The following is a 24575-nucleotide window of genomic DNA, read 5'->3' on the forward strand; positions in this document are numbered from 1 at the left end:
CAGTCTCACACCATAGTGAACAGTATGATGTATGTGATGACCCCTCTGCATGAAGATAGGGTTAAGCCAGTCTCTGTCCTTATGAAAGCAAACACAGGCAAGCGCTGCAGTATTGCTGAATTTAATGCAGAGACCAACATGGAAACATCCGCTAAGAGCACTGTGACCTACAATTACTGACTGCCGGACAGCGGGCAGCCACCACCCAGGGACAGAGACCTGCTGATTCAGCAGAGGAAGCTCATATTAGATTAATGAGAGGACTATGTGAGCATCATTCAGGGCAGGGTGTGTGCTAAGAAAATATTTCTTATTCCATGCCAGACCTCTTTCATTTTCCTACATCTACAAACTAGACCACTTAAAATGGATCTGCTGCATATAATCAGGAGCATTAAAGTGGACCTGCAATAAAAAAAAAGGAAAAAAAAACACCACTGCCCACTTGCAAACTCTGATTACTTAAACAATTAGCACATGTTAAAATTTGCTTCTGTAGCCTCCCATGGTAGTCAGTCACCTGACAAAACACCTAAGCATTGGTCAAATGACCCCTACAGAATTCATTTTGGGTACTGTTTTGATGAAGAGTTATCCAAAAAGCAGCCCTGTCTGAAGTCAGCAGATATCACATGACCAATGGACCAACTCCTAGGCAATTAGTCCTAACCAGAGCTCAGCAGTGGTTTCTGAAGGACAGGTTAGTTTTTCAGACCTTCCTATAATGTGCAGAGAGGATGAACAAAAGAACAGGCAAATACAGTGCCTTGCGAAAGTATTTGGCCCCCTTGAACTTTGCGACCTTTTGCCACATTTCAGGCTTCAAACATAAAGATATAAAACTGTAATTTTTTGTGAAGAATCAACAAGTGGGACACAATCATGAAGTGGAACCAAATTTATTGGATATTTCAAACTTTGTTAACAAATAGAAAACTGAAAAATTGGGCGTGCAAAATTATTCAGCCCCCTGTACTTTGTAGCGCCACTTTTTGCTGCGATTACAGCTGTAAGTTGCTTGGGGTATGTCTATCAGTTTTGCACATCGAGAGACTGAAATTTTTGCCCATTCCTCCTTGCAAAACAGCTTGAGCTCAGTGAGGTTGGATGGAGAGCGTTTGTGAACAGCAGTTTTCAGTTCTTTCCACAGATTCTCCAGTGGATTCAGGTCTGGACTTTGACTTGGCCATTCTAACACCTGGATATGTTTATTTGTGAACCATTCCATTGTAGATTTTGCTTTATGTTTTGGATCATTGTCTTGTTGGAAGACAAATCTCCGTCCCAGTCTCCGGTCTTTTGCAGACTCCATCAGGTTTTCTTCCAGAATGGTCCTGTATTTGGCTACATCCATCTTCCCATCAATTTTAACCATCTTCCCTGTCCCTGCTGAAGAAAAGCAGGCCCAAACCATGATGCTGCCATTACCATGTTTGACAGTGGGGATGGTGTGTTCAGGGTGATGAGCTGTGTTGCTTTTACGCCAAACATAACGTTTTGCATTGTTGCCAAAAAGTTAGATTTTGGTTTCATCTGACCAGAGCACCTTCTTCCACATGTTTGGTGTGTCTCCCAGGTTGCTTGTGGCAAACATGCCATTATGCTTGTGACTGTCAGAATCCCATGGAACTTGTAGTTCGACAATAGCTGGAGTGCTTGTGGTCCTCTTGACCACCAGTGTAAGTGAGCCCTAAATGTGTTTTTGTGGAGAAGTACCAAAGCCTTTGTGAGATACATTATATGGCCCAAAGTTTGTGGACACCTAACCATCACACCTTTGATGCCTTCACCTCTCCCCCTTTTTGTGGCTTCAAGAGCCTTCAGTCTTCGGGGAAGGGTTTCCAAAAGATTTTGTAGTGTGTCTATAGGGATTTGTGCCCATTAAGCCAAATGAACATTTGTAAGATCAGGTACTAATGTTGAATGAGAAGACCTGGCTCACAGCTGGTGTTGCAATTCATCCAAAACGTGATCAGTAGGGCTGAGGTCAGGGCTCTGTGCAGGCCATTCAAATTCCTCCACACCAAACCCATTAAACTGTGTCTTTATGGACCTGGAACAGAAAAAGGCCTTCTCCCAAACTGTTACCACAAGGACTGAAGAACAACATTGTCTAAAATATTTACAGGGGTGTCTATTTACTTTTGTCCATATAGTGTATATGACACTTTGGATGACAACAATGTCTCTCTCCATAATTACAGTTGAGCCGTTCCTGGGACAGGAAGTGTGTTTTTTGCAGGATTATTGGGTGAAAATAACATTTAAAAAGCCTGAAAAAATAAAGCTAATGTAGCCACCCTATCTAAGGACTAGTAAACTGCAGTTTATACATTTTTTGGTTTATATACACTTTACAGTGCATTCTAAAGTGGCCTCTTGGACATCATTACCAGTAGTCTTTGGTTTTTTGGCATGTCCTAAAAGAAAATTTCAGGTTTCCTGGCACTTTAAAAAATTTGTTTGGTCCAAACAAATTATTTGCATGTCAGAACGGACTGGGTGCTGCTTAGACTGTAATCTAGTAGCTGGTGCAACGCACGGTAAGCAGTGCTGTATTGCGGCAGCAGTACCAGCGAATTTTCTTTGGTTGTCGGACATAGAGAGAGATAGTCATACCACATCTCTCCCATTTAGGAGAGGTCCTGTAATTTTTCAGTAAATACAAAACTTCCTCTGAGTGACCAAGGTGGAGATTGTGACATCATCTGTCTGCCTCGCCACCTCCTGCCAATCAAAGGAAACTGCTTACTGTATATAGTACAAGCTGCTACAGTTTAATAAGCCTAAGCGGCAGCGAGCCAGTTCTAACATGCTAATAATTTGTTTGCTAAAAGCCTGAAAAAATTATTTTAAGTGCCAGGAAATCTGGAATTGTTAAGCATTAGTTTGTACACCTTAAGTGGCATTGCATTGTGATGAATCAGGGCCATGTGAGGCAGCAACTTCCAAGTATTGAGCACGCTGCATGCACATAAACATAGCCGCATACAACATGGCCACCTCCTGTACATCTTAGAAGGCAGCCCTTCGGCGATAAGGCGCCAACAGACTAAAGTCCTGCACCAGACAAAATACCCATAATTGTGGAAAAGCTGGATTTGCAAGCACCATTTGGAAGTGTGCAGCCATAACATGTGGTAGTGTTTCACTCACACATTCTGCCAGTCTAATTTACACCTCCTAACACAAGCCAGCAGCATCTGATGACTCTGCTTCCCGGAAAGACCCTACCCCTCAGCACTCTCCTGCATGTTCCTGTGGTCTGTTCCAGGCTTCCTCTGTATAACACCAGTTAAGACTGATTAAAACATTCATCAGTAATTTGGCACATCTGGGGATTTAGTGCATTTGCAAAAATATACATACCTTCCACATTTCCCTGTACCAATTCCGCTCCTTAAAGGCCAACTCTATCCCAGGCTGGCATTTCAATTTTGGCTGATTGCTGGTGAGCTGAATATTATGCCGCCTGATGTATTCTTTAAAATGTAGAGTTAAAAAAACTGGAGAGTCAAGCTGCAACCGAGTGACACCTTTATTAAGGCCTTGTAGGGGAGCAGAAACACAAACTTGGGATTGATCCAGAGGTGTTTCGTGACCCGCATTATAGGTGGTGAACACCAGTGTGGACCTCCTGACCTCAAGGTTTAAATTGCACAGGTTTGTCTCTGGGTACAGGAATCCTCTGATGGTAGCAATGAATGATTTGGTGGTTATGTGGGATCGGTACAGCCTAATCTATCTGGTCAAACTGTTTCCCTTGCTTGCAGGTTTTTAGAGGGGCATTCAAGTGATCCTCATTACCCGGGGTTTGCCCAGGGAGGCATGGTAGTCTGACCTGGTCAGACTCCTGAAGGACACTCCCTGGGCAGTTCAGATTTTTTACCTAGGGTCAGTTTACTACCCTGCTTTACAGTCAGTTGCCATGGCCTTTGAAGCCCAGGTCCTAAGGGACAGAGGCATCTCTGAATCAGTGATTGCCATGATGCTCAAAGCCAGGAAGTCTACTTTCTGCAGGGTCTACCATCGCACATGGATTACTTTATTTGGAGCAAAGCTAGGGATAATAGCTCCAAGAAATACTTCATGGGCTGAATTCTGGCTTTTTTTCAGGTAGATGGCCTTTGCCCTGCAGTTGGCCATAATCACCATCAAGGAGCAGGTCTTGTTGTTTGTGATCTTGTTTCAGAAACAGCAAGCCTCTCACCCTTTGATTAAGACTTTTGAAAAAAAAAAAAGACTTTTGTACAGGGTATTTCTCATTGGGCTTCCCCTGTACAATGTCATGTGATCCCGTCTGCAGTGTCATTCCTAAACTGATGAGTAAAGCAGAGTTCCACCCAAAAGTGGAAGTTCCTCTTTAAGGACTCCTGACTCCCTGACGTGCCACATTTGGCATGTCATTTTTTGGGGGTTGAGCAAGTTCCTAGTTTTGACAGATACCCACTCCCACTTCCGCTCGGGCCACCTAGTCTGCTCATGCAAAAGTACACCTCTCCCCCTCCCTCCCTGCAATCTTCTGGGACACGTCACAGGCCCCAGAAGATTGCCCGGCCATTCAGGACGCGCAGCGCGTCTCGCACCCTGCTGTGGAGCCGCAAGCTGTCACAGTGGGGTGCTCACACTAGTAATGCAGAGGTGAACCAAAGGAGAGAACTGAGGCTTCGAGCGGCCATTAGGCTGAAGACATCTAATGGCAAAATGACTGTGTGGGGGCAATCCCTGGAAAATGAATATTTCAGCAAAAACTGGGTTTGTCATTTTAGTATTTAATAGGTTATTCATTTGTATTTTAATATTTTGGCTGGAGTTCTACTTTAATAAATTACTTGTGCTATTCTTTAGTAAATCGACCCTATTTACTATATTAGTAAATCTTTGCACATGGTTTGAATTCACTGTTACTTAGTACCTCAGTCTGGATTCTTCTTTAATTTCTATAATTGAATTTAGCTGAGATGGGTGTTGCCTCCTTGATGTAAGCTGGAGATGACACTCATTGTTTGGCCAGCTTTGTCCAAGCGGTGTCCATAGTAATGTTTTGGCTGAGTCATCAGCCAGGCAAGAGGTGGCATCGGTGTCTACCAGCTGCAGTTACAAGAAGCTGAAATCACATCGTAAACCGGCTCTTGAGCAAATGTCATTGCCGTAGGCTTCCTCCCAACACGTATCCCACACTACCATCGAGTCCGCTGCCTCGTCTCCGTTTATCAGCAAGGGAATCCGCTCTGGCAATAAACAAGTCTGCTCGAACAGAGAACTGGCTCGCACTTGCCTCTGCCTACTGGGAGTGGGCTCAGCAGGCCTTCTCTGACTCACCGATCCTGAGTGGGCAAATCTGGCACTGCTCACTCAGCTCTGCACGGCCAGCTCATTGCCACTAGGGCAGGATTTGCAGCCAGGCACGTTAAAGGACCGCTGTACACAAATGACATAATTCTCGTAAACCGTTTAGGGGAAAGAAGTGTTGAATAACATTTGTGGATGGATATATGCACATTTCAGGAGATTACCAGGACAGAAGCTGTTATTGGGAGTGATAATTTCCATCAAACTGCTGACTTCCTGTTCTGTAATTCCGTTCTGTAATGTGACCATCATTATGCTGCCTCGTTTTTCCTATCATAGGTCAGTAGGCTGCGCTGCAAAGCTACATAATTAACTCAGATGGTATGTTTACATACTTATGGCTCATGCACACGGGCATATATAGATGTGCAACATTAAATATGGTTGTATTTCTTCTGGGAGTCACGGGTGTTGCGTAAGAGATGAATATCAGGATACAGCTGTATGTGGATGCACACGGGTATATGCCAGTCCTATTGTACACATGGGTAAACACACAGACAAATAACCCTGAAGGCAGACCCTTAGCATCAAGGGGAGTGCGTCTGTAAGTTTACGAATGTTTATGCTAAGACCCACATACAGCCATATCCTGTAATTGATTTGTACAGTATGCAACACCAGGGTGCTAAACTGTGGCCATATTTGATTGTCAGGTTACCTGTGGCCAGGTGACGACTGCACCCTGTTGGAGGCAGGGGTGCAGCGCAAGGTAGTGAACCCGATAGCGGACTGCTGCGGATGGACCGGAACGTGAGCCTAAGATTCCCCAGGGCGCGGAGTCTAAGACCCAGCAGGTGTTCACCAGAGCCTCTAGTGGTGAGGATGGACTTGGCTGCAGCGGGGTCCCCCGGGTCACGCTCCGTAGGGAGAGAAGTGAAGCAGCCACTCAGGACACACAGAATGGTGATGGGTAAGCCGAGGTCGGGGTAACAGGCAGACAAGGGTAACCGAGGGACAGGCCAAAGGTCAGGGTAACAGGCAAACAGGAATAGTCAGAGACAAGCCAACGTCGGTACACAGAAAAGTAGATCAAGGAAACAGGAAACAAACACTGTTGAACAGCAAAGCAGACCTGCAGTGCACTGGTTAATATAGACTTCCTATGATGACCTGGGCGGGGCAGGAACAGGAAGTAGAGGTGATAAAAAGGAACCAGAAATGCAGCCTGACCTCTAATACAGACATGAAGGGACAGGTAAGCTTGCCAACGCTATTGCAAGTCCATGACATTGATGCTGTATGACCACATATCCCCATGTGCATGAACCCCGATTTGTATGTCCAGTCCTTTTTTCAAAGGGTTAGAGATTTACAAAAAAAAAAACTGCCTATGTAGATAAGGGGTGTGTGTAGATAAAAACAAACTTTGTAGCTTTGACTAAAGTTGGATAATGCTCTTGCTATTGGTGTAGGCTATTTACATACCCCCTGAAGCCTGGTGGAAAAACTTCCAGAGATGACATCATCATGTCGTGTCTTGTTGCTAGGATATTGCTAAGCTCCCAGCCATTACAGCTCTTTCTCATGGGAGCAATCTCTCAAACCTCTGCACATGTGTGGTCCATTATTCCCTTCATCACTGCATAGCTGAGCTACTGTGACAGGGGAGAGAGAGAGAGAGCCTGTGAGGGGGTTTGAATGGGCTCAGAGTGTCTTAACAAAGTCCTTGCAGCAAGACAGGACAAGATGATGGCAGTTTTTTGGCCAGATTTCAGGAGGTATGTAAATGGCCTACATCAATAATAAGAGCATTATTAAACTTTGGTCAAAGCTGCACGGTTTGTTTTTATGTACAGGTGTTCTTTACTGGCATAGTAAGCTTTTTGGGAAAGGTGAACTAACTCTTTACATTTTGGAGGGGAAGGATTCAAACCCTGGTCAGGATTTACCACTAAACAACAATATCTCTCCTGCGCTCAAGTGGTATGCGGGAAGGTGAATCTTCTAGGCGGTTTTATGACACAAATGAAGTGGTCTTGCTGCCCCCCTCAGGACCAAGGGTATCCAAAAGGCACTACAAGAAAACAAGAGACGGGTGCACCGACCTTGTGCATTACCACTTAAAATTTTATTAAAATCAAAGAAGGGTAGCGTACAATATACTCACAAACGTAGCATATGAACAAGCATATAGGAAATGGGCACCGCTCGCTTCCAGGACACTTCTCTACTGCTGGATAGCGTGATGGCGTCCTCAAAACCTGATGTGGCTTACGCGTTTCGAGGGAGGACCCTCTTCCTCAGAGCCAAAATGGCAGGGGTTACAGCTTGCAAAGCTTGCCAAATACCTCCATTCATATCAATAGTAGCACACCACAAACGGGCTTTGAATGTTCCTAAGGTGTTTGGCATGCTTTTGTGGAGCACTATAGCAGGGTTCCTCCCCCCACAAAAGACAGGCAATTGGAGAGCATTAGAAGTCACTTTCCAATGCCTCTGAATTTTAAACAACAGGAGTTGAGGAGACTTATTACTTATGTTTCTGGTCTGGTTCTGCCCCTCCTTAGACACGTTTTGGCCCTGGGTTTGGGAAATCAATCAAAAATTAAATGGACACATACTCACTAAAAGGCCTGAACACTTCCTATTGCATCACAACTCGATCCCGACATTGCCCTACAAAAAGTTTGTTCTGCGCCACCTGGTTGACGCAGCACGTTCTTGCATATTGGCACTGTGGTAATCGTTCAGCCCCAACAATTCAACAATGGATCAGAAAGGTTGGGGGTATCAAGGAGTTGGAAAGTCTCATGATCTCCATAAAAAACACACCTACCAGGTTCAGATATACATGGTTTTATTGGACTATGTTTACATGCACCGGAGATTTTAGGCGATTGCAGGCTGCCATGGAGGAAAGGCTGGGAATTAATTGCTGAGATTGTGGATCCACTGGTGATGCCATAAAATTTCCTACAGGAAGGCCATATTGCCTTTTGTTCTCCTCATATGCTCTCTGAGGGAAGGCACCCTTACTCTTCTCCCTCTTCTCTTACCCCCCCCCTTTTTTTTTTCTAGAATCATCTGTAACGATTTGCCCCACTATTATCCGGGTCAGATGGAGTTCCCCTAGACGCCTTTACATGACATGCATATCCTGACACATAGTATGGCTATGGGCTCCAATATTCTGGCTGCCAATATTCCTTGTTTTTGTGAAAATCTGGGTCAGCCCTTGTGGCAAAGATCCAAGATCAGGCCCTTGTGGCAAGTGCAATATTTTGTTTTAACAGTCCTATTTTCCTTGTTGCTTTTGTTCTTTTGGACCCCGTTCACACTGGGGCGACTTGTCAGGTGACCTGGTCGCCTGACAAGTCGCAGTGGGTCGCCTGGCATAGAGTAGCACAGGACCCGTTCTAATAGGAGCGACACAAGTCGCTCCGACTTAGAAAAAGGGTCCTGTACTACTTTGGGGCGACCGGGAGCGACCTGCATTGACTTCAATGATATGAAGTCCGTGCCGGCCGCTCCGAGGTCGCGGTGCGAGCTGCGCACCGCGACTTCACAGGTCGCCCCCCGCAAGTAGCGTCGCGCCTGTGTGAACCGGCTCTTAGGTTCCTTCTCTGTACCATATTGAAAAAAAACGATAAATAAACAATACAAAAAAAAATGTTTGTTTTTAACAGTCGATTAACCCAAACAAAATGACATACACTGTTAGAAGTTCGTTCATTCAGGAAAAATTTTCCATCCTCTTCTTCAACTTTTCTCGTCACTGTGGTCAAAAACCAACGCCCGTTTGACCCCACTAACGATAAGAAAATAAAATAAATGCACTTAAAACTAAACATTTCAAAAACAAAATTCTACTAGTGCATGGCCAGCTTAAAGGATAATTTCACTTTTTAAACAAAAATATTAAATGCACATCTTTTTTTGCAGGTAAAAGAATGTACATTTGTTTTTTTGTTTTTTTAAATTCAACGTTTATTGAGGAGATAAAGGCATACAAGTCAACAAAGGCAGTGAATTGAAATACAGCCGAGTAACAAGAGAACAGTGTAACATGAGGCGTAAATCATAAAAACATAGCCATATATGAGAAATGAGAATACACAGTGTATCAAAGTATGTCTCAGGACGGCAGATCCCCAGATAGACCAACGCTCCAACCGGCATCTATCACATGGCCGGCATATCGGAGTGCCGAGGGCATCTGACGGGGCACCAATCCAAGAAACCACAAGAGGTCTTAATGTCATGTATGCCTTACAAAAACGGGAGAAATTGTTCAAAGAAGAGAAAAGAAAAAAGAAAGGGAAGAAAAAGAAACGAAAGAGAAGTGCCACATCGAAAGAGGGGGGAGGGAGGGAAGGAGGGAAGGGAAGACAGGACAAACACTGGAAAAGAGGACATGGGGGGGGGGGGGGGATGTAAAGGGGGCCAACAGGGGAGAAGGCCAGCCAGTGTGAGCGAGTCAGCTATGCTACAAGGTCCTGGTATTCAGTGGTCGAGCTGAACTCATGCCAGTAAAACCAACGCTTGAGGAACTCCTCCCTCGTACCCCGATCGGCCGCCAGCAAGTCCTCCATCTCGTTAATAAACGCCACTTTACGCAACCACATCGCCACAGTAGGAGGGCGGGATTGCTTCCATAAGAGAGGGATACAGCTCTTGGCCGCTGTCAGCAGTATCGGCAAGATCGACTTCCGATAGGACGCCCTTGGGAAGCTGTGGTGGTGAAGAAGGAACAGGGCCGGTTGCAGGGTAAGGGTGTGGTCTGTAAATTTTTGGACAATACGGAGGACCTCCGACCAAAAAGGCTGTAATACCCTGCAAGACCAAAAGATGTGGAGAAGGGAACCCACCTCCACACCACATCGCCAGCAAAGATCCGAACAGGAGGGGAACATCCTATGAAGTTTAACCGGGGTATAATACCACCTGGTCAAGAGCTTATAACCCTGTTTTTTTTTTACTGGGAGCCTGCAAAGCATTTCACCTTCATCAGATTGTGGGTGCAATGCAGGTCTCCTGCAGACTGTCTGTGCCTTTGAGTACATGATTTTGTCAGTGTATCTGTCTGCTCGTACCTCGTATGGGCAGGCAGTTATACACTGACAGGAAGAAACAATAAACTACCTAGAGCGCTAAACAGTGCCATGGTGGTTCATTAAATATAACCCCTGATGGGTTGATATTAGCCCTCTTAGGAAACTGGAAGATTTCACCCCAATCCCTGTTCTGACGACAGTTCAAAATTTTCCCATCATATTAGTCCCACTGAAAATAGCGTGAGTGGTGAGGGGTTAGGACCTCTGTCTCGAGTTTATTGCTGTTGGTATAAAAACCAGGTGTGACCAGCGCTATGGGGAGCCTAAGCGTAGGAGTCAGGTGTAAGCTGCCACCAACCTACCCATTGAGACTTGGGGTATGGTAAAAGAGTGAAATGAAAAATTGGTGTGTGGCGCTACCTGCTCAAGGGAAATTAAAAAATTGCACGGTATGTATGTATATGTACCTGAACCATGTGGCTAATACCAATCCTAAAGGTACATTTTTAGTGGATATATTTTATACCATCCAATAAATAACCATTTAAAATAAAAGTAAACGTGTAAAATAAAAGTTCAGCACAGTGCACTTTACACGTTTACTTTTATTTTAAATGGTTATTTATTGGATGGTATAAAATATATCCACTAAAAATGTACCTTTAGGATTGGTATTAACCACATGGTTCAGGTACATAGACACACATACTGTGCAATTTTTTAATTTCCCTTGAGCAGGTAGCGCCACACACCAATTTTTCATTTCACTCTTTTACCATACCCCAAGTCTCAATGGGTAGGTTGGTGGCAGCTTACACCTGACTCCTACGCTTAGGCTCCCCATAGCGCTGGTCACACCTGGTTTTTATACCAACAGCAATAAACTCGAGACAGAGGTCCTAACCCCTCACCACTCTGAACTTTAGTTGCACTTTACACTTAACACCGAGAAGATGTGATTGGAGTTTTTTTTTTTTTTTTTTTTTTACACTTGCCTCAAAAAATTTCTGCTGGAACTAAAGCCAATCCGAATGATGTAACAGAACAGGGCTGCTATAGGAGCACGAGTCTGCAAAAGAAGCCAGAGGAAATTGATGTTTGTTTGGGAAAAAAGTGAAACTTTATCCGGCATTTGCAGCTCACAGATGGAGAAAATGTTCTGCACCAGATGGAGCGTGTAACGCACCATGCTGCTCGCACCACCAGGTGGAGCTTGTTTTAATAGTACTTTAGGCTCTAGCAAAAGAGCTGGGAGGGCTGCAGAAAAGACTTGTAACAATGGGGCCTGCTTCTTCTGCTCTGTAGCTGGTTCCAGTGCACTTGGTTATAGGTAGATTAAGTGGTTTTATGGAGAAAGAGGTAAAGGACTTCATGGAAAAATATAAAATCCAGTTAGCCTATTTATTGCTTCAGTTAAAATTGTATTTATTTTTCTTTAAAATTTGACTACAGGATAGCCGCCGAATGGCTTCCACAAACCCCTGTTACCCTCGGTCCCCCGCACACTCATTGGTGGCCCACATGGAAGAAAAATATATTAAAAATATATTTTAAATAAATATATATTTTTTTCCAAATATATAGGAAATATATTTGAAATGCTACAATTTTGGCCATATTCAATATATTTCTTAAATTTTTATCCCAAATATATTGGAAATATATTTGAAATGCAACAATTTTGGCCATATTCAATATATTTCTTAAATTTTTATCCCAAATATATTGGAAATATATTTGAAATGCAACAATTTTGGCCATATTCAATATATTTCAAAATATTTTTTCCCTAAATATATTGGAAATACATTTTTCTTCCATATGGGGGGCCCAGCACAACATGGTGGGTATTGGGAAGGTTTGTCTCCCTTTACTGTTACTGACCCATGTAAAATGTCACTTCCAGGTCCTGGTGTCACTGCAGGCTCAGGGTGTCTCCAGCCACCAAGGAGAAGCATGTAATGAAGTGCATACTGCACTCCAATACATTCATTGGAGGACAGGTGAGACATTAGGGGTCGTTTAAAGCGGCGTTCCAGCCTGTAAAAAAAAAAAAATAATAATAATTAAAAGTCAGAAGCTACAAGTACTGTAGCTGCTGACTTTTAAAATAAGGACACTTACCTGTCCAGGAATCCGGCGATGTCGGCACCCCTAGCCAATTCCTCAATCTGCTCCTGGTGCAGGCGCTGGCATCATCTTCACTAAGGGAAACAGGAAGTGAATCCTTGCAGCTTCACAGCCTGTTTCCTACTGTGCATGCGCAAGTCGTGCTGCACTTTCCGAATTGTCCCGCTGTCTTCTGGGACCTGTGTGTCTCCCTGAAGGCGGGGGTGGGGAGGGGCCCGAAATTTTGTAGATCGCCGTGCAGCAATCTTACCTGGAAGTGGAAAAACCAGGTACCCGCTCCCCCCTCCCGCCCAAAACGTGCTAAATGTGGCAGTGGGGTGCGAACAAGCAAAATGCATTACATAGAGGATTTTTTTTTACTAAGTAAGAAATTGTTTTTTAAAAAGTCACTCCCAAGCACTTGTGTGCCCTAAAATTCACTTTTGTGTATTTTTTACTGAGATGTTGCATTTCCTAAACTGTTGCATTAATATCACCTGACAGAAAAAAAATGGAACTACCACTGTTTTATTCTCCAGGGTGTCTGCTTTCAGAAAATATGCAATATTGTGGGGGTTTTATGTAATCTTCAGACCTAAAATTATTTTTTAAAAGTGTAAATATTTTTATTTATAATGACATAACAGTAGTTGGTATTATTTATTAACTATATGTGTTGTATCTTCCTCCTGACTGGCATATTAGACCTATGAACACAATGAGTGGCTAATACACCTGGCCGGGAAGCTGCTTGCCAATGATGAAACCGCAACTTCACTTCTGGCTGTCAACCCCTTCCAGGACAAAGCTCCGCCCAGGTAAGCATACTGCAACCAATAGCAGACTATGGAAAGCAGACCTGTGCTATGGTCAGATCTCTTTTAGCAGCTAAAGGTATATCTACATTGCTTGATGGTAGGCTTTGAAGCACCAGAACTTACTGCTACTCTTATATTCTAAGTGACATGAACTTCTTTTTGAACAAACTCCAGCTATACCTAAGCACATCAGAACATGAGAGGCTGCTAGCAAACCTGGAGTCACATGACAGGAGGCTGCAGGCCTGCCCCGAGGTGTTGAGAAAAGCCTACTGGATCTTATTGCTGTGAGTTATACAAACTCAGAGAGCTGAGTGGATTTTCTGACGTTCGCACGATTGCGGTGTCTGCTGGAAAGAATTATCATTTCATTGATTGCTTTCATTTGTTTGGCTCCTTTTTTAACAGCCCTAACAGTTTGAGCTTAATCCCTTTGGGCGCCATTACAAAAAAAAAAAAAAAAATCAGGAAATGAAAGAGTTGTGTTGCTCAAAGAACTCAGATGCATTCATTTTCTATCCTGTCCTAGCAGAACGATCGTTGCCTTCTGATTGGTTGCTGCGGACACCACAGACTGTGTTGTTGGCAGTTTCTCTGTGGTAGCTCTGGAGCATGGCTGCACCCAGGCGCTGCAGGGGTTAAGTACTTAAACAGTATCGCTGGAGCTACTGCAACATAAAAATAATTACCAGAGGGCTCGCAACTATGAAAGCTCTCTCCACTTTATTGCTCATTTGGCTTTATTGCCTAATACTGTGGCCTGCTCAACAAGTCAGATAATCATAGCCTGGAACTGGGCCAGGTCTTAGCATGGATTCCATTACACCTCTTCCACTCTCCCCTATTAAACCCAATGAGGACACTGGGCTCCCACTTCTCCTATAGTCTGCTCACCTTCATGTTACACCAATCACTGACTCAGGGATTCAGGGTTGTAGGCAGCTTTGAGAAACACTGATTTCCGTATCTATCTCTCTGTCATCTCTCTCTATATCATCTATCACTCTCTGTCATCTCTATCATCTATCATGTATCTCTCCACCTCTCTTCTATTTATCTCTCTATTCATCATCTCTCTTGCTTTGTCTATCACCTATCTCTCCCTCTATTCTCCCTCTATCTCCTTCTATCGCTCTGTTTTCTCTCTCTCTATCATCTTTCTCTCCCAGTATCATCCTTCTCTGTGTATTATCTGTTTCTCAGTATTTTCTCTCTCTTTCTCCCTCTTTCATTCATCTCCCTTGATCACCTCTCTTTCATCTTCTGTCCTCTCTCCCTCTGTTTTCATACCCTGTCTCTATCATCTCTCTTTCCTTTAACGATCCTCCTTTTACTCTATCATCTCTCTTTCCATCATTTGTCTCTTACTCTATCATCTCTCTCTTTTTCCATCACCGGTCTCTTACTCTATCATCTCTCTCTTTTTCCATCACCGGTCTCTTACTCTATCATCTCTCTCTTTTTCCATCACCTGTCTCTTACTCTATCACAGCGGTCTCAAACAGCGGCCCTTTCCTTGCCTTTACCTGGCCCTTGGGTCTTTATTCCTTCCACTGTTACCAACGACAGCACACTATTGCTCCTCCCACTGACACCAATGATGGGGCACTATTCCTTCCCCTGATACTAACAATTTATCAATGGGCTTGGGCGTGTTCGAGTCCCCACCTGCCCGATTCCACTAGGAAGCCGATGCTGCACTCTGTTTATCACAGGCAATGAAAGATTTCTTGATCTGTGCAGCTGCGGATCGGGAAATGGCTCACTGCCTGTAATTAGTGGAGTGCAGTATCAGCTTCCTGGTGGGATCAGGCACATGGAAACTGGAATACGCCCAAGCCCATCTCTACTAACAATGGGGCACTATTCCTCCCACCAATACCAATGACGGGGCACTATTCCTCCCACTTACACCAATGATAGGACATTATTCCTCCCACTGACACTAATGATGGGGCATTAGTTCTCCCACTGACACCAATAATAGGGCACTGTTCCTCCCACTGACACCAATGATGGGGCACTATTCCTCCCACTGACACCAATGATGGGGCACTATTCCTCCCACTGACACCAATGATGGGGCACTATTCCTCCCACTGACACCAATGATAGGGCACTACTCCTCACACTGACACTAATGATGGGGCACTATTCCTCGACTGCTACCAATTATGGGACATTATTCCTCCCACTGACACTAGTGATGGGGCACTATTCCTCGACTGCTACCAATTATGGGACATTATTCCTCCCACTGACACCAATGATAGGGCACTATTCCTTCCCTTGATACTAACTATGGGGCACTATTCCTCCCACCAATACCAATGATGGGGCACTATTCCTCCCACTGACACTGATTACAGGGCACTATTCCCTCCCCTAATACTAACAATGGGGCACTATTCTTCCCACCAATACCAATAATGGGGCACTATTCTTCCCACCAATACCAATAATGGGGCACTATTCCTCCCACTAATACCAATGATGAGGCACTATTCCTCCCACTAATACCAATGATGGGGCACTATTCCTCCCACTGATACCAATGATGGGGCAGTATTCCTCCCACTGATACCAATGATGGGGCAGTATTCCTCCCACTGATACCAATGATGGGGCAATATTTCTTCCACTGATACTAATGATGTGGCACTATTCCTCCCACTGACACTAATGATGTGGCACTATTCCTCCCACTGACAATAATGATAGAGCACTATTCCTTCCCTTGATACTAACTTTGGGGCACTATTCTTTCCACCAATACCAATGATGAGGCACTATTCCTCCCACTGATACCAATGATGGGGCACTATTCCTCAAATGCTACCAAATATGGGACATTATTCCTCCCACTGACACTAATAATGGGGCACTATTTCTCCCACTACCACTAATGATAGGACACTATTCCTTCCCCTGATACTAATTATGCCTTCCCCTGATACTAACTATGGGGCACTATTCCTCCCACTAATACCAATGATGGGGCACTATTCCTCCCACTGACACCAATGATAGGGCACTATTCTTCCCCTGATATACTAACAATGGGGCACTATTCTTCCCACCAATCTTAATGATGGGGCACTATTCCTCCCACTAATACCAATGATGAGGCGCTATTCCTCCCACTGATACCATTGATGGGGCACTATTCCTCCCACTAATACCAATATTGGGGCACTATTCCTCCCACTGATACCAATGATGGGGCACTATTTCTTCCACTGATACCAATGTTGGGGCACTATTCCTCCCACTGATACCAAAGATGGGGGGTATTGTTTACTCCAATTGATGTTGGACTCTTTTCTACTCCCACTGACCACACTATTCCTCCCCTGCACTCTGTACATTACATACTCCTAAACCCCTGCACTCTGTACATTACACACTCCTGACCCCTGCACTCTGTACATTACACACTCCTGACCCCTGCACTCTGTACATTACACACTCCTAAACCCCTGCACTCTGTACATTACACACTCCTGACCCCTGCACTCTGTACATTACACACTCCTGACCCCTGCACTCTGTACATTACACACTCCTGACCCCTGCACTCTGTACATTACACACTCCTGACCCCTGCACTCTGTACATTACACACTCCTAAACCCCTGCACTCTGTACATTACACACTCCTGACCCCTGCACTCTGTACATTACACACTCCTGACCCCTGCACTCTGTACATTACACACTCCTGACCCCTGCACTCTGTACATTACACACTCCTAAACCCCTGCACTCTGTACATTACACACTCCTGACCCCTGCACTCTGTACATTACACACTCCTGACCCCTGCACTCTGTACATTACACACTCCTGACCCCTGCACTCTGTACATTACACACTCCTGACCCCTGCACTTTGTACATTACACACTCCTGACCCCTGAACTCTGTGCATTACACACTCCTGACCCCTTTTGTACACTATATATACATATTTGACCCATGTGCTCTGTACACATTTTAAACCCCTGCCAATGTTAGCGCAATATTGTCATATCCAAATTTCCCCATGATTTCTGACAGTTCTAACGGCATGCCTGGACCGCTGTGTATAGACTGCAATATGAACACTGTAGCATGATGGCTATGTGATATTAAGGGGCCCTGTTGTGTGTCAAGAAAACATTCCCCTCTCCATGACATGGTAGATACTAATCTATTTGGCATACTTAAGCAGATACTAAAGGCATCAATGCGTACACCTCTGCAAGGTCCTGTTACCTTTACGGGGATGCACATCCCTGTGCAGACTCTCCCGCTGATGTCAATTGGAACTCAGCGGCTGCACAGAAGCAGCCAATGCTCCCAATTGGACATCCATGCCAGTGCAGGGCCCCGAACACACACTGTGTGAGTTGGGTTACCTGGATGCACCCATACAGATATCAAATTGGGAGCAGTGGCTATGTCTGTGCACCCACTGTGCCCCAAATGACATCAGTGGGACTGCCTGCATTGATATGCACACCTTTGCTTCGTCGTGTAATTAAACATGGCCTCACACAGGGGTACTCATTGATATGCCCCATGTGAATGAGGCCTTACTGCTCTTCACATATCATTCTATAGAAAGGCATCAGCAATGATTAAAGACCCTCTCACGTCTTTTTTGCTATCTGTAACCATGCTGGGGAGATTCACTCTCTATTTGTTCTGCTAAACATTGACACTAGGTCAGAAGGCAAGGGGAAAGCCAAAATGTTACAATTGTCATCACAACAGAAGGTGAGAATAAATCTTGGACAGAAGACCCCTGCTTTAGTGGCAACTGTCTCCTTTTAATTAGATTTCTTGTCACTTCCTGTTGTATCTCTAGTACAGGAAGTGAAGAAAAATCTCTCCATAGGAACACAAACTGCAAAAGAAATAGAAAACCTGGCAGGGCTACCAACCATTCCATAAAAACAAGGTTTTCCTTTAGAATCACTTGAAATAAACCCAGAAGTGTTGTTGGATTTGTGACACATTTTGAATTTCTGCAGCAATTTCCCTCCAATATTCTGTTCTCATGTGTTTTGCTGGAAATCTCGCCTCAGTACTGCATGTCCCTGGTTGCTTACACGGCGACATATATCCTATGAGGAGAGGATATTAAAACGCATAGACACCCCTCTTGGCTTGATATAAAGACCTCTTTACCAGCTCCCACAGACTCGTCAATTTAAGGCGTCAATTAAACCGTCTCTTTGACCTGACATGATTTATTAGCGCTGGTGATATACGAACACACGTTCCCGCTGCAAAAACATCTCGCCTAACCCACAAAGGAGTTACGGTGAAACGCTAGATTCAATCTGGAGGAGAAAAAAAAAGAGCCCTATTAATTGCCAGAGACTTTACACACCAGGGTGACTGAACACCGCTCCTAATAGGCCGAGGTAGGCCCGAGCTGAGACCTGCGAGAAGGTTTTATGGCTTTTAATGAATTTATGTTTCTCCACCAGCCTCCTCACTTTGATTTACAATTAGGAGGGAAACCCTGCAAAGAGGTCTCCAGATAAAAAGCCAATAATATATATTAAATGCACGTATGGAATAATAAAACTCATGTTTCGGCTTATTCCCCACCCTCGCTGGCCTTGTCAGGTCGTTAATTTTGACAGAAAACACAGTTCCTGTTTTTCCCTCCAAAAATCTCTCAGCTGTTCACCCAGGGACAGCTGTTGCCCTCTGGAACTAATTACAGCTGTCCATGAGATTTAGGCCCCCTCCCTCATACAACTCAGATATTGCTTCTAATTTTTAACGCGTACAGTTGGAAGATGTCATAACACCAGACCGCTTTTTAGAGAGCCATGAAAGCAATCGCTGCTCACAGCTGCTACCGGGCAACAATGGCGTACGCTGCATTAACCACTTCTCGGCAGGATGCAAATGAAAAACGGGTTTTATTTTTATTTTGTGCACCTGACTGGGAAGTTCTCTTAAAAATATGTTTCATGATTTCGCTCCTCTGTGAGTAATATATATATATATATATATATATATATATATATATATATATATATATATGTGTGTGTGCGTGTGTGTGTGTGCATATATATGTATGTGTGTGTATATATATATATATATATTTATATATACACACACACACATATATATATATATATATATACTGTATATTCAGTCATGGCCAAAAATATTGGCAACCCTGCATTTCTGTCAGATAAGGCACCAATTCACTCAGAAAATTGTTGCAAATACAAATGTTTAGGCATTTAGTTTATTTCATTGTTTGTACTGGTATGACACAAAAATGGAGAAACAAAAAACCAAATCTGACACACTCTACACAAAACTCAAAAAATTGACTGGACAAAATTATTGGCACCCTCAATTTAATATTTGGTTGCACACCTCTTGGAAGAAATAACTGAAATCAATCACTTCCTGTAACCATTGATTCTTTTCTTACACCTCTCTACTGCTAATTTTGAACCACTCTTCTTTTGTCAATTGCTCCAGGTCTCTCTGTGTGGAAGGGTTTCTTTTCCCAACTGCTGTTTTGAGATCTCTCCACAGGTGCTCTACGGGATTTAGATCGGGACTCATTGTTGGCCAGTTCAGTACTTTCCAGCGCTTTGTCCTAAACCATTTCTGGATGCCTTTTGACATGTGCTTTGGGTCATTGTCCTGCTGTAAGACCCATGACCTCTGACGAAGACCTAACTTTCTGACACTGGGCCCTACATTGCACCCCAGAATTCTTTGGTAGTCTTCAGATTTCATAATGGCATGCACACAGGGAAGACATCCAGTGCCTGAAGCAACAAAGCAACCCTAAAACATCAGTGAACCTTCACCATTTTTGACTGTAGGGACTGTATTCCTTTCTTTCAAGGCCTCATTTCTTTTTCTGAAAACAGTAGAATCATGGCCTTTACGAAAAAGCTGTAATTTTCTTTTTTATATCCACAGCACATTCTCCCAAAGGATTTTGGTTTCCTAATTTTTGGCAAAATCCAATCTGGCTTTTTTATACTTTTATGTCAGCAGTGGGGTGGTCCTGGGTCTCCTACCTTAGCCTCCCTTTTCATTCAGATGGCGACATATAGTGCGAGCTGACACAGTTGTACCCTGTGCCTGAAGGTCAGCTTGCATTTGTCTGGAAGCTGATAAAGTTTCTTTATCCACCATTCGAACAATCCTTTGTTGCAATCTTTGATCAATTTTTCTCTTTCGTCCACGTCCAAGGTGATTAGCTACAGCTCCACGGCCTGGGAACTTAAATGATACAGCTTAGTTTAACCACTTCCTGTCGACTTACTGTATTTTAACGGCGGCAGAGTGGCAGCTACAGGCAAAATGACGTTAATAGACGGCATCTGCCTGGGAGGAGCTAGGGGGCGAGCGCGCGCCGCCACCGATCGTCAGCGGGGAAGCTGGCGCGTGTGTCAGGCAGCTCCGATTGCCGCCTGACACTGACAATCTCTCCCCGCTGAGAGAAAAGGACGGGTGGCTGATGTAAACACAGCTATCCGTACTTCTCCCTGCAATGATCACAGAGGCTATGTGATCCTGCTATATAGGATCGCATGTCTCTGTGATCATTTCTAAAGCCCAACCCCCCACAGATAGAATCACTCCCCTAGGCTTACATTTAAGCCCTTGATCACCAACAGTATTAACCCCTTCCCTGCCAGTAACAGTGCATGTTTTTAGCACTGATTACTGTAGTAATGTCACTGGTACCTCTAAAAGTGTCAAAAATGTCAGTTAGGGGTCCGATCTGTCCGCCGCAATGTTGCAGTCCCGCTAAAAATCGCAGTTCATCGCCATTACTAGTAAAAAACCCTAAAAATTACATAAATCTTTCCCGTAGTTAATAGACGCAATAACCTTTGCGCAAACCAATCAAAATACGCTTATTGCGATTTTTCTTTACCAAAAATATGTAGCAGAAAACAAATTGGCCTAAAATGTTAAATAATTTTGATTTTTCATTTTTTTTGGGGGGAATGTTTTATAGCAGAATCTGAAAAATATAGTTTTTTTTTTTTTTTTTTTTTTCAAAATTGTCACTCTTTTTTTGTTTATAGCGCAAAAAATAAAAATTGCACAGGTGATCAAATACCACCAAAAGAAAGCTCTATTTGTGGGAAAAAAAGGACATCAATTTTATTTGGGTACAGCGTCACGCGACCGCGCAATTGTCTGTTAAAGTCATGCAGTGCCGAATCGCAAAATCGGGCCTGGTCATTAAGCAGGAAAATCTACCGGTCAAGAAGTGGTTAATTACAATTTACAGGAGTATCACAGACTTGGAATGCAATTATTTCTTACAATTATGAGAAGGTGCCAATAATTTTGTCCAGTCCATTTTTAGAGTTTTACGTAGAATGTGTCAGATTTAGCTTTTTGTTTCTCCAGTTTTTTTGTGTCATACCAATACAAACAGGAAATAAACATGAGAATGCCTAAACATTTGTACTGTAATTGCAACAAATTTCTGGGCGAAGTGGTGCATTATCTGACAGAGATGCAGGGGTGCCGATGTTTTTGGCCATGACTGTATGTATAAAATATATATATATATATATATATATATATATACAGTATATACCCTGAAATGTCTGCATTAACTCATATGTCTAGCAAGCTTTTGCATAAAAACAGGGTTTCTTTGATTGCATTTTTTCTTATACTGCAATACATGTTCAAGCTGGCCAACAGTGTCAAAGTAATCCCTCCCTGGTCAGTCCCTACTCTATTGTGCAAAATACAAATTACCTGCTTATAGGATACGTACAGCTTACCCATTAAAGTATTGAAAGTTTACACGCTTTTCAGCTTTTTTTTTTTTTAAAGAAAAGTTTTTCTATCCCTAAAACTACATTGCAGACTTGTTATATGATCATTATAGATGTAAACCTGTTGCGATTTCCTTTTACCCCCTGCAGATGGATCCGGGGAGAACATTACCGCTACAAGTTCAGCCGTATATGGGGCACACACGCCTCCGAGGGCAAGTGGTGGATTCGGAAAAGGATTGCGCAGTATTTCCCACCACTCAATCTAGCAGGCTTAAAGAAATATTTCAAGTCACGTTCTTGGCCTCTGCCTTCTCCATCCTGATGGTGGCTTTATTATCACTAGGGATTGTTTTCCACTAAAACCGCTTTTCAGGTGATATGTGTAATTTTATACTTTTTATAGAGCTGAATCAGGTACTTCCTAGCCCACTCTGAGAGTGGTGTTTTGTATCTCTATGCTACAATTGTTGTTACTACTGATCACGTTACTAAGAAAAGTATGACTCTTCAATCAATAGGTGATGTTCAGTTATTCAATCATGCAAATTCCTGTTCACTTTAAAGGCTAAGTTCACCTTTTCGGGCTGAATTTCACTTTTGTTAATAAATATAAGTGTTTTCTATTGTCATTTCTGGCCAAGCCATCCCAATGTTCTTGTCTCTCACTTACCTCATCCACAGACGGTTTAAAATTTCATGTTTATGTCTACGTTTTAAAAAATTCATCACTTCCCATCATTCATTGTGTTGTTGCATCGCAGAAAACGGTGTGATAGTGCGTGTATTACCAGTTCAGACCACACCTCCCTTCTTACTATACCACCACCTCTTATTTTTACCCACTTTCCTACTTCTTCCTTTAAGGTGACCATACACTTTGCAATCTCCTTTAGATCGCCCATCAGCTATGTAGTGTAAGGACCTGCCTGATTTGATACACACAGAATAGGTTGTTAAGATGGGTCCTCCTATTCCATAGTTCTGGTAAATGTAAAGGAAATTGTAAAGATTTTGTACGATCTGATTGTCCGAGTTGCATAATGTATGGCCAGCTTTATACAAGTACTTAGAAGGGAGTGGATAGAGGACACTCAGCTCTCAGGTCCCTTACACATCTTCACATAGCGGTAACTCATGTTCACATTTTTTTTGGAAAAACATAGGACTGCCATACGTGCAACAATTGCCCCAAAGATGCTTCAGAACTTTTTTAAAATACATTTTTTACCAAACTTTTTGATGCGTTTCCAGCGTATTTATGAAACACACTGCAAAAGTGTGCGTTTTCTGTGCGGTTTGCCATGTGTTTGGAAACACACATATGTGAATGGAGCCTCATTGTTCTCGTGTAAAGAACTTTCAAGCCCCGTTCACATCTAGCGTAATGGGAGTGAATGTTTTTGGCTCATTTTTTCCCATGACACGCATAGAGCAACATGATGATTTCAGTGGGCTGCTCTATATGTGGCAAAGGCAGCTCATGGGACATTTTGGCGTAATGTGGTTTGCACATATCTTACTGTGCATTTTGCTGTGTTTGATGCTTGTCTTGTTTTCCCATGGTAAAATGTAAATTGGCTTCTGCGTTTGGGGTGCCATTAACAATTAATGGCACTGAAAGTGCGACTAGTTAGTTTTAGGTGTATAAAGATGGCCATACACTATCTCTGCACAATTTAGGTTTACCAAAAATATGAATTGGGAGGACTCACCTATCTATTCATTCACTTTGTATCCAGCCAGGCAGGCCCTTGCACTACATCAGGGGTGTCGCCTGTTGGCCGCATGCAGCCCATGCCGTCTGGGGGGACACTGGGGATGCTGTGTAAACATAGCAGCTGTGGCAGCTTACATTGACAAGCCAGGCCAATGCACAAGTAGAGGGATGCCGGTGATGCCGTGCAAACCTAATTGATGGGTGCAGGGTGTGTGCTAATGAGGTGAACTGGTAAACTGCTTCCTGTGTCTTACTGGTTCTCATGTCCCAAATCTACATACAAGGAAGTAATTAGGCTTTCTATGGAACACAGCAGGGGTTAAGGTAAGGCCTTGTTCTAAAAATCAAAGAAAGCTTTTATTTTTCTGCAACCAGGGTACATTAATGGTATATTAGTACATAGGGGAGCCTAATTTTAGAAAAAAACTAAAAAAAAAAAAGGTGAACTTAGCTATTAAATACCCAGTCATGTGCGTATAAAATAATAGGTAGACAGGAATTTACTTTTCACTTCACTGGAAAATTAAAGTGGATATTCAAACAATTTATTGAGTGAAGATCCTCAGCTCCGTAAGGCCTTGTTCACACCTATGCATGTTAAAATTTGCATATTCCAGGTGCATTTACCATTTTTCAATACACATTTTTGATCCATTCAAGTCTATGGAACCAAAAACCAGAAAAAAAGTCCCTGGCCCTTTTCATAAAATGCACAGATGTGAACGTGACCCATAGGAAACCATGTTAAATGTAGTGTGTTTCTGCAAAACTGAAAATGCACCAAAAAATACACA

At 43.3% G+C, this 24575-nt stretch overlaps 1 protein-coding gene across 1 annotated transcript in view; it reads left to right on the forward strand.

Moving 5' to 3' along the window:
* Positions 1-22777, forward strand: part of LMF1 (lipase maturation factor 1) — a 641107-nt gene extending 618330 nt beyond the window's left edge. Inside the window, exons 10-11 of the mRNA XM_082261255.1 lie at positions 13164-13276; positions 22212-22777. Of these exons, the coding sequence (XP_082117381.1) occupies positions 13164-13276; positions 22212-22386 (288 nt within the window). The 3' untranslated portion in view covers positions 22387-22777. The remainder of the gene's footprint in view (positions 1-13163; positions 13277-22211) is intronic.
* Positions 22778-24575: the final 1798 nt, after the last annotated feature.

This window comes from Pelophylax lessonae, assembly GCF_965119305.1.
Source record: "Pelophylax lessonae genome assembly, chromosome: 6".
Lineage (NCBI taxonomy): Eukaryota > Metazoa > Chordata > Amphibia > Anura > Ranidae > Pelophylax > Pelophylax lessonae.